This window comes from Rhopalosiphum padi, chromosome 1 (assembly GCF_020882245.1).
Source record: "Rhopalosiphum padi isolate XX-2018 chromosome 1, ASM2088224v1, whole genome shotgun sequence".
Lineage (NCBI taxonomy): Eukaryota > Metazoa > Arthropoda > Insecta > Hemiptera > Aphididae > Rhopalosiphum > Rhopalosiphum padi.
In genome coordinates, this window is record NC_083597.1 from 90,443,823 (window position 1) to 90,456,095 (window position 12,273).

The 12,273-nt window shown below is 30.0% G+C and overlaps 1 protein-coding gene across 2 annotated transcripts in view; it reads left to right on the top strand.

Moving 5' to 3' along the window:
* LOC132917930 (neural cell adhesion molecule 1-like) overlaps window positions 1–12,273 on the top strand; it is a 158,608-nt gene that overhangs the window by 100,208 nt on the left and 46,127 nt on the right. For both annotated transcript variants that reach the window (XM_060978941.1, XM_060978934.1), the window contains 2 exons: window positions 2,046–2,217; window positions 9,048–9,202. In XM_060978941.1, coding sequence (XP_060834924.1) covers window positions 9,070–9,202 — 133 coding nt within the window. In that variant the 5' untranslated portion in view covers window positions 2,046–2,217; window positions 9,048–9,069. The remainder of the gene's footprint in view (window positions 1–2,045; window positions 2,218–9,047; window positions 9,203–12,273) is intronic.

The following is a 12,273-nucleotide window of genomic DNA, read 5'->3' on the forward strand; positions in this document are numbered from 1 at the left end:
CATGAAATAAGGATTCGTCCTTTGGCACTACATCAAAAAAAACTGAATTCTTACATATTATAAATATAAAATACGTCGTTGATGTAATAAAAATGTATCTGGAGTAGTTTTATTTTATTTTTTATCAGATCCGGGCCGCCTCCAGACGGTGACTGACAAAGGATTAATGAATTTGGAATTCGGATGCGCTGGTTCCGACTGTGTTTTGAGTGAACTGTTACTATATCATTACAATGTCAGCATGATTAAAACGTATTCATGTGTTAATATTATTTATGCACATTTTTAATAATATGTTTTATCTATTATTGTTTGCCGCGTTCTAAAATATGACGTACATAACTTATGACTTATCATATCGTCACGGCGCGGTAAACGCAATACGCACGCGTGCCGATGAAGTTCAAATTCACAACTATACAGTCATATTATATTATACATAATAATAATAATAATATATCATTTCAATATACACAGTGTGTGTGTGTGTGTCAAAGACTCATATGGATTTCTCGTCGTTTTTTTCCACACTGCCGACACGGGACAACGAGAAAATACGGTGGGACGTCCATCCGATATAATACTATTAATTATTATTATTATTACAACAATTTAATTTTTACACTGCCGATTTTGACACTTTATAAAAATGTGTGATAAGAACGCGGGTTATTGTGCAGTCGTCGTGGTTGTGCGATACCGGTCGAAAACGATGACGTCAATATATGCCGTGTCCCGATAATGGCCCGACATTTTCGCGACAAATTACGAATTTAATATTATTATTATATTGCATCACGTCTGAACCACGTCGCGTCAGTCACGTACCGTATTTGGCGTTTCAGCTGTAGGTGTTGTATTGTTTATCGCAGGAAACGATAACAAATACATTGCCGTCCGCAACCGCCGTGACAATAATTCGTCTCATAAATCTGACGGTATGGTTTTGTTTTTTTTTTTTTTTTTTTTCGCCCGGCACTCGACTACTACACTTGAGTCGACGAGCACGTTACGCGCCAATGACATTTCGATTGCTCCGGTTAAATCGGACGCGAAACGCATAATATTTCGATTAAAGCACGCACGATTCGCATTGTTACTATTATCGCGTCGGGTTGATAACATTAATAAACACCTTTGTCGAAATATTATTATAAATAGGTACATTTTATTAGGTATAACACTTTGTTTTACGTTATCATCAACACGATTGTAATATTATACTAATAAAATATATCAACGAATCCGAGCTACGAGATCACCAATGACTGCGATTATGGCCCGGTATATTCTGCTCAAACCCATATTTTTAGGAGAATTATTAAAAAAAAATAAAGTTTTCAGTAATTTTGTGATTAGGTATTATATTTCAATCGTCTATGAAAAATAGATTCATGTACAGTCTTAAACATTTTCAACAATTTCCATTGAAATATAAAAAATATAAAACATTATATTATTGACAACAAAATAATGATTTTTTTTTTGTACCTATATTACGTACTGATTGCATTACCAATCATTAATCTAGGGTGAAATTCTGGAAGGGACCGTTGGTTTTAAACGTAAACATTTTTTTATATAAATAAATATATTTATATATATTATAATATTTATTTAAAAACAATAATTGAATACAAGGACCGAGGATATATTAATAGATATTCATTTTTTCCGAAATAAAAATAGGGAAGTGTGCTCGGAGGTGGGACCATGAACTGCCGTTTCGTCCTGGACCCGATCCCGATTATAAGTCGTTTTTTTTCCGACGCGGTAAACCGTCAAGAGTGTTATTTTATACGCTTCAATAACAATAACAATAACAACAAAAACAATAGCAATACCGATGCGGCTTTAATATAATAATATATAATAATATCATATAGTATATGTTTATAGCCGTTAGCGGCGTTAACCGATCGACTGTTGGAATTCGAATTAAAAATGTCAGTTGTTCACGGCTGTCCTGGCGCGGCGCTCGACAGATTGATCCCGTTCGATTAATAACACCGTTTTTTTTTTTTTGTTTTTTCTTTGTTTTACAGTGCTCGTAGCGATCACTGGCTGCGCTTCGCAAACCATTCAGATAACGCCCAACGAAGAAGAACCTGTAAGAGAAGAACGGTCGAAATACGGCGTGACGTGCTACGGTCCAAACCTCAGTGAATTCCAATGGCGCGGTCCCGCTGGCATAATATCGCAGAGCCCCCAATTCAGGTGATTTTCCGCTGCTATGATTATATTATTTGACTTGTCCTTTTAAGACAGTATTTTAAAATATTTCCACGTCATCAGTGCTAACGTTATTACGTTTCGAGCGAAAATAAATTCTTCTTACGGCGTTACCGTACACAATTGAAATAATCAAAAAACGTTATTATTTAAATTTTCTTGTGCCATCTACAAAAACAAGTAAATATAATAAAATATTATTGTATCGTAATCATTCGCAATAACAGCAGTTTGTTGAAATATACCGAAAATAGTAATATTATTGTGTTCTAAAATCGTTTAATGACAGTATTTCAGATATTATTGTGAAATTCCAAGACCTAATAAGAGATATTTATTTTTATTTGTAGTTGGTATTTTACGAGACGATCAAGACATTACTCGGAGAATTTAATAACGTCAAACTACTATAGAGAATATCATTAAAAATGTGTTTTGAGAATTCAAACTCAATATTTATGACAATTTTTACAAAAATATTAGTAAATTAATGTTTTAAATTATCGTGTGCGAAATGCAATTGCATTTTCCCCCTTGTCCACTATTTACTTATTTTATGTACATAATAAAATAAACACAACAGCATATTATAGTTGATTTATGTAATTTAATATTAAATACAAAAGTGTACATTGACCAGTAATATAATAGATATTATAAACCTAATACAATATATAATATTTTTCTATATATAAATATATATTTTTTACGAATTAAATTAACATACGAAAAACAAATTTACGATCATCGAGTTTAACTATATACATATATTGTCGTTAAAGTATTAATTTATATTTTCTAATTCCTAGATCTTTTTATCAATTTATTTCAATAGTTATTAATTATTTTATTTTATTTAACTACCACAAGTTTTTTCAACTCGTTTAAATAAACATATTTTCATTTCATATACACTAATATTATTAGAGAAACACGCTTAGAGTACTCTTAACCTGAGAAATATAGTATACCTATTAATTTACTTAACTATAGAATAACCAAACATCGATTACAATTATAATATAATATCAATAAATAACATATTTTTTTATAAAACGGTTAAGTAAAAACACAATTTGTTTTTAAATTATATTACTTAAATCGATCAATTTAATGATTGATTAATACGTAGATAGTGATATTAGAAAAAAAAAATAACGATAAATCGGGTTTATATTTTTTATTGACTTAATATTTGATAAATTTTATATTAATTTTTGTATTTGTATACCTACTAGTCCAACTACCTACATAATATATTGTTACGCATAAATTATTATACCTATTTGACTCTCAAATGAGCATAGACGTTTTTCGTTGAAATTGTTTCTCTATATTGAATTTGTACACAGTATTATGCAAATACAGTAATCCATATACACATTATTTCGAACGAACGATGCCAAATAATAATATAAAACTATTTTGCCGCATTCCTACTTGTAAAGTTTAATTACCACTTCAATCATAATATTACAAACGTGTATATATTTACAAATTACACGGCTATACAAGTTGTATATATTAATATTATTATAATTATTATTTAATGATATCGTTCTAGAACGTATTGGAGGTCTGTGGTTAGAAGTACATTTCTAAGAACAAAATAATTGTATTTGGCCGAAGTAATTCGTATTATACCTTTTAGTAATTTGAAAAATAGCCAACGTATCTGAACTAGTGGAAACAACTCGAGATTTATGGATATATTGTGATTGGCCATTTCGATTCAAATAAACAGTCGATATTTAAAAAAAAATTAATTGTTTTTACATCAGTTACATTTGTAAAAAAAATAATAATAATATAATATCGTTCTCGACTAAAATTCCGGTCAAATGCCGTACGCCGATCATGACATACATTTTCCGGCTATCGTTCCCGAACCGAACGCGCATTTGGCGTGAGTGTATAATATTGGTACCTCGCTCGATGCGCATTATTAACTCCTCCGGGACTATATATTATATTCGAACACGTACTAACTATATTATTATATCATTATCTTGCACGCTGACGACACATCTGCATTTTTTTAACGAAATTATTAACGAATGAAATACAAATTAATGACTGTATTTTATAGTTATATTCAAACAGCAGAGTTAATTAATTCTATTATTCGGAGTAGGTACTTATAATATATAATATAATATATTAAATTATCCTGTTTAGCTTGCCATCGCGATTCCCACTGGCCAACAATATTATATACAGGACACGGGTACACTATCTGTACGTTCTTATACATGAAACGTCAATGTGACACGCACATTTCCATTTTTTACTCCACTCCCGCGATCATTATCTATTTAATCAACGCATATAATATTACAACATTGTGTATTTCCGTTGTGTGCATTTAAGTACCTACGTACACACTATATAATGATAATAATTGAACGATTTTTATTTTTTAATGAAAACGCACGACGCACTTGACAAAAAAAAAAAAAAAAATTATAACATGTTTAATGTTTATTTTTTTTTTTATAAACCATAGTATATCGTGTACCTGTATACTATATTCACTATAAATATTACTGTTTTAGGTTTTGAACGAAGCGAGTGATGTATTAGATTTACAACGACGTATTTTTTTTTATTATTTATTTCTTAGTTTTGATCTCTGGACATTTTTTTTTTTTTTTTTTTTTATAGATTGAGTGCTTCTAACATTGCATTTGACCCTATCCATTGGTTAGACATTTTTATCTATTCGGTACATTAGTGTAGTCGTTTTTTGAATTTCTCAGTAGTCTCGTTTAACGTAAAGAAAATCTACAGTAAAACGTGAACGTTTAAATCTAAATGCCATGCTCGATCTCAAGGAAAACGATTTATATTATTCATTTGAAAATCATTATTTTATAATAATATGTAATTACTTGTATTTTGTATCAATTATCTATTGATATATTATTACATGGACAAGATTTTTTTGATTTTTTTTTTATATACCAAATTTTCGAATAATCTTTATGATAACATTATTTTCAATTAAATTTTACTATTATCTACTTGAAACTTTATATTTTTTCTGATACCTCAAATTTAGGTGCTCACATTTATAATTTAGCACACTATTTTGTAAACCATAAAGGTTTTAACAATTTTATAAATTGCAAATAAATCTTTTATTAAGTTTAAATAATGATAAATTTATTAAATTATAAATGTTACATTTCTTTTAATTTATTTAGTCGGGGAATCCTTAGATTTGGTAAATTCAAGAATATGCTTGTATAATGTGAATTGCTCCGATTAAAAAACGTTAAAAATTAATTATTTTCATTTTTAATGTAAAAGTAATTAAATAATTTTATAGTTATCGCTATAAACCAAATTCTGTTAAGAGTAATAAATTAATAGCTTGTGAATAATTATAATTTATCGAAAGCGAAAATACAATCGAATAATAATATAACTATATTATTTTATTATTTATATTAATTTTATTAAAAAATAAAACCAGACAAATAGCAATGACTACAACGAAAACATGTATATTATTAGATAAATCGAGTATCGAGAGTCAAGAGTCAATTATCTAATTATTAATTATTATTAGATTATTGCACCACAATTATTGTCCAAATTTCACTGCATTGATTTTCGTTTGATCCAAAAAATATTATTTTCCCTGTGGGCGAATAAATATATTTCGCAGTACTACGCGATATTGGTTGACTTGAATAATGTAATTTGATTTTCGTATAATATTACCAAAAATGTGTACAAACTATAGAATTTACAGTTATTGCTATATCATTACATATTCCGATGGGTCGGGATTGTTATAATAATATGATAAGTCGTAATTGAATAAAAGAAGGCATGCGCTGATTTGTTTATTCATGTTTTTCGAGAGTTTATTAAGTTACGTATCTATTTCTCAGATTAAGTTACTTGTTTATTTATTGTACATGTGCATAATAACACATATAACATATTAACGACGAAACGCGTTTGTAATTCCAAATGAAACTTATTTTCAAGTTATTATATAATATAGTTTATCATAATACAAAGATAATACAAGATATATAGCTTGAGCACGTTTCAGGGATTTATTAAAATAGAATACTTGGCAATAATTTAAATACTACGACTGCGGTAGTATTCCACTACGGGATTTGCACAATATGGTTGCATTTGATTTATATTTATTTTTCCCCCAGAACAGTGCAGAAAATAAAAACTTTTACGGTGCATTTATAGGAAACATCCGTTTCCGATGGTGAAAAACCGTTTGAAATTTAATCGTAAATATAAATTATAATTTACGTAGAGTTCATATACCTATATATATATATATAATATTGATTGCTTACAGAATGAATCACCGTGTTTTTATGTTTTTCCATCATTTTAGTGGGCAACTGGCCCACTTTATTCTATCGTCTATTGGGTATAAATTATATCATAGTTTCATCATATGAGATAAAATCTAACCTAATCTACAAGCAATAATCAATGGTTTTCCCACTATGTGCATGTATGTTTTATAGTTTTTAATCATTTTAAAAATATATATTCAAAATTATAGAACGATAAGAAGTTAGAACAACTCATCCTATATAATATAATACATTATATTGCAGTACAAACTAGACGATTATTAATAAATCTACCTACTACATAAATACTTATACATATATATAACATTTATTTATTTATGCTAATTAACATTTATTAGCATAGGTACATTTTTAATGAAAACGAGACTAATTTATTACAATTGCGTAGTATGAGCAATGTTCAAATAATTGCATTAGGTACTTACGTAAATATATTAAATCCAATTTACTACCTGATTTTTTTCATCATGGAGTATAAGTAAACAGAAATATATGTTACTCATTTTAAATGTACGAAGTAAAATAAATTGAAAATATGTTATGCTGATATACGTGTAATTTCTATACAATGTGTAGGTACGTAATAAATGTTATGAAAAACGAAATAATTTTAGAATTTTAATATAATACGTTTGCGATAATGTTATAATTTTTATTTATTTGTTAATTTTTTTAATCATCGAGTTGTTCGAAGTTATCGAGTAAAATTATATAAAACACGCCGATGTAGTTAAAGTATTGTAATATCGATCGTTATTTCAATTGACCCCTATTGATTTTTAGTGAGTTCATAAACCATATATATTTAAATATCCAATTTCATCAAAAATCAGACTTAAAAAAAAAAATTATGCCTTATGTATTATTGATATATTTTTGATAAGAACGAATTATAGGGAAAATCGCATTAAATTGTCTACTTTCGTCAAAATGCTAACCGAAACGTTCATAAAAAATTAATGTAAATTTACTCTTAATTTTGTTTTCTTATTAATTTCTGTTAGTATATTTTCTAAGCAATATTGTATTACATTTTTAGACTCTTTTTATCAATATTATAATTTTTATCAACATTTATAGAAAAAAAAAACCAAAAATAATTTCGGAAAATATAATAATATTAAATGAATACATATATATTTAATATAAATAGATCAAGAGACGACGTATTTTGAAAACTATATAAGCACCATAATGTTTTTTAAATGGTTGCTTAAATATTTTATGAAAATTTCAAGGATTTTAAGGTTATTAATTTTTCATAAAATAATAAAATAGGTCTTATGTATATTTTTTATTAACAATATAATACATGTATTCCCATTTTTTTCCGTTTTCCGTTTTTATTTTGTGTTTCTCGATTATTATGAAAATTACTGAGAATTTTATTTTTTGACCCTATAAAGTATCAACTAGATCTAATTTGATAGCAAACTCTGCTCTTGAAGTTGATGATCAAAGCAATTTTTTACTACAAAAACACTCTTTTGACACAAAAAAAATATATATATACATATATAATATAAGAAAAACACATCATTGTAAAACCAATATACATTTTTTGTTTAGATAAAAAAAAATTGTTTTATTCAACACCTCTTGACTGTTTTCAATCCATTAATTTGATGACTATAGAGTTCTAAAAACGATCTCTTATGTTTAGCTCCACTAGAAATCTAAAATACCTCCTATTTTTTTTTTTTTTAATTATTTGTAACAATGATTCTTTAACAACTAACTATATGAGTATACTTCTAATCAAAATATTTTTTAAACGCCATTCTTAATAATATAGCTGGATTTACATTTTATCTACAATCGTAAGTTTTTAACTATTTACTATATAGGTAATAAGTACGATTCTTATTTGTTGATATTATTTAGCTTATTAAACAATTTTCATAACAATACAGAAATACAGGTAATGATAATATTATTACACACTTAACACTTTTTAAGCATAGAAAATAACTATTTATATTTTACTTGCAATCATTACATTTACTCATTGTAAAAATTATATAACGTAATGTTTTATTGTGGTGATGGCAGTCGTATGACTTAATACAAATAATTCCCCTGGTCCCTCCACTCACGTATTTATCGACTTGTTTAATTTTAATTTTTTCATATGTTTAGTGCTAATTGTACAGTTTTGAATAAATAAAATAAACGACGTTTAACTATTAAGGGGGCGGAAGTATAGGTGATCACTGATCACTATACATAATCACTATATCTTTCAGAAACCAATATTGAACGACGGTTGCTTGTATATATATAGTCAGTCGTTACTAGAGATTAATAATAATCGTTGTGTTTTAATAGTATATATTTTGCGTGGTCGCGGGCCATTCTCGTGATCGTGTCTTAGATAATAATAAAAAAAAATAAAATAAAATAAATTCGATGTATTGTAATATATTATTAACGACGGCCGTGGCTTCACAGGGTCCATTCGCAAAAGTTACCAATGCAGCGGAACCAGACCGGACTTCTGTTGGTGTTCGAGACGGTCAAACAGGAAGACGTGGGCAAATACTTTTGCACAGCGACCGGCATGGACGGACGCGGTCATGTCATTAGCATCACGTTGACCGTGACCAGTGAGTATACACATAATATCGTTATGGTCTGTTATCGCCGCCCGTCACTTGGTCTCCGCGGTCCATTAATCATTCGGGCGCCGTGCACGCCGTACAGACGGCTCCGATACGCGGCATGTATTTCGCTCGACAGACACGCGAATGCGATGTAATAATATGGCGTATACCGTTGGATACCGTTCCGCGGAAACGATCGATCGATCGAAAATTCGGACCTACGTTAAGGCGTTTTAGTCCGAAATGGTTTTAGCGGTGGGTCGGCTGTCGAATTCGTGCCGGCGTCGTTACGCGACAGAAGATTAAAACAAATCGCGCACCTTGCAGCGATCCCTGCCCAACACACGGCAACCGCGAGCTTATATTATGTACCTGTCCGATAACCGACTCTCTCTCTCTCTCGCTCACTTCCTCTCTCTTCCTCACCCTATCCATATATATTTCCGACGTATGTACACGCACAGGCGCGCATGAAAATCTTTAGAATATTTAATATCATATATTATGATGTAATCTCGTTGCAAAGTGTACTTCGACTGTAATCTCCGACCCTCTGGACAAATTGCCGCATGTTAGCGTTTAACTCGAGGCGGAAAAATTGATAGGTCCGGCGAGTAGAAACAAACTTTTGGCTTGAACACTTTTTTTCTTCAACTTTTCTCCCCGTTTTTCGGCGTTTTCTTATATATTTTTTTTTTTTCTACACGATTTAACTTCAAACGCACGTCACCGTCGTGTAGTCGTCGAGTCGGTGTGTATTTTATTTTTAATTTATTACTTTGCGCATTTTTACACAGTTTTTTTCGATTAGAAAGCGTCATTGTCGATTACGTAGTGATAACCAATAAATCGTTCGGTTTTTTTCCATTATTATTTTTAGGTGAAACGTACCCACTACCCACAAATTGTCATCTGTGTTAAGAAAAACATTCAGCAGACTATTGTAGTCAGATTAAAACACATTTATTCAATTTCAGTCTGTTTTTGTAAACATTTTGTGTTTAAATGTTTATTCGATTACGCGCGGTATTTGAATAGAAGTATTTTTTTTTATCATTTTCACTACTGTTATTATACACTAGTTTTCTGTTTAAACATCAAACGAACGGCAATGCCATTTCACAAACTTAATTGCTTTTTAATTCAAAAAGAAACTTCCGTAATGACTTGTAATTTGTCTACTACATGGCTGCAAAAACTAAAGTTGTCTCCCCCGTATGCCGACGTACGTATGCCAACTAACGTTGTAACGACATCAATAAAAATAAAAAAACCGACAAAATTATATTATTGTTTTTCATTATGAAAACAGATTCTTTGTGTTTTTTTTTTATATAATATAACATTTTTTTGTGTTCATTGCATTTACTAGTTTGCATATTTTTTTTATAGATAGAAAAATATACGCGTAACTAACGTCACACAGTACGATATAAAATGAATAATAATATGTAATACGATATTTATTACGGCAACATAATATTGTATGAATTATTATTGCTGAATAAACGGAACACTTAGACATCATGATCATTATTATTTTGAAAACTTTGTATATGAATAATTTATTGACTTTTATTATTTGCAAGAAAACACGGTTTAAACTTCGCTCATTAATAACTCGAGTTTTTTTTTTCATGACTTGTAAAGATAAATTTTCTTGAAAAAACGTTTAAAAAACATAAGATTTAATATAATAATTAAAGTTTATAAAATCGGGTTCGCCGTTGAACGGAAGCGATTGTCTCAAAACATGCAATCGTATATAGAAGATATATATATGCGCATACTTTGTCCTAAATTTTATGGTAGAATTTATATGATATTCATAATTTCATTTCACGTATTATATAAAAAAAAATTTATATATTTTAATAGTATTTATTGTATAATTTTATTAAATATTTTTAGTTAAAACGTCCATATTAGAAATAATAACGTTGCGTTGACAAAATTCTGCCTTGGTCCCAGGGAGTGGATTATTTCATAAACCACTCTTAAATTATTATATATTATATTAATATTCAAACAAACATGCAAGAGTAATAATTATTTATAACTTATAACTACTATATTATCAAATATTATGTAAGATATTTTCTTTTCCGTTCAAATAATATATAAACTATTTTTATTGAATATATAGAGTAAACGTCAATCGTATTTTATTTATTTTTAGAAATTTTTCTTGTTTTGAAAATATACTTTGATACAGAAACCGTATAATATGTAAACAAAAACGACAAAACGAGATCTGACTTTATCTATCCAGTCGTTTTATACCAGTGGTGGATTACAAGCAATACGAGATTTGAGATAGCGCTCGTGAAAACGTCAACGTCACGTCGTATAGACTTGCCCTATATATATATATATATATATATTATTTTATATACGTTTGGTCGATGCGTTCTTTCCGACGTATCTCGCACGTCCCCGCAAATCGCTAATGCACGATCGACGTGGATTTAGGATATGCTTCATGAACATATATTTTGCGCGCGTTTCGCGGAAGGCCGAATTCGTGGCGATTTTTCAAAAAACCGTCGCCGTGTAAAGCAATCACAACACTTATTAGGTATGGTATATATTATAATATGCTCGGCGGGTGGCGGCCGCGGTCGACGACGGTGCTTTTTCTCCCGTCGCGGTCGCACGTGTTTCGAATGCACTTCGGGCTAAAGTCTAGCGCGCCACCCTCGAATATTCGTCATTCCTTCGACTGTATAATAATATGCGCGCGATAAAAATGCTCAGGACCCGTGCAAATGCCGCGAATATTACGCGCAACGGTCTTCGCGCGATTCTCGTTTGAAACGTGTTCGCATTGTACACAACAGACTCGGCGGGCTAAACAGAGCGCAATCAAGTCGGTATCGGGTCGGGGTTAACCGGTACACGCCGAAGGGTCGTGACATGCGCGCGAGTCCAATGACGGCGTCGACATTTTTTTACCTGCACACCATCACACATCGCGGAATGGGAATTTAATTTAGACTTGAATACCGCGACGTTTGTTATTAGGGCATTTATCATCTTCGGTGCGCAAAAGCGTATTTGGGAGCGGCGAGGGA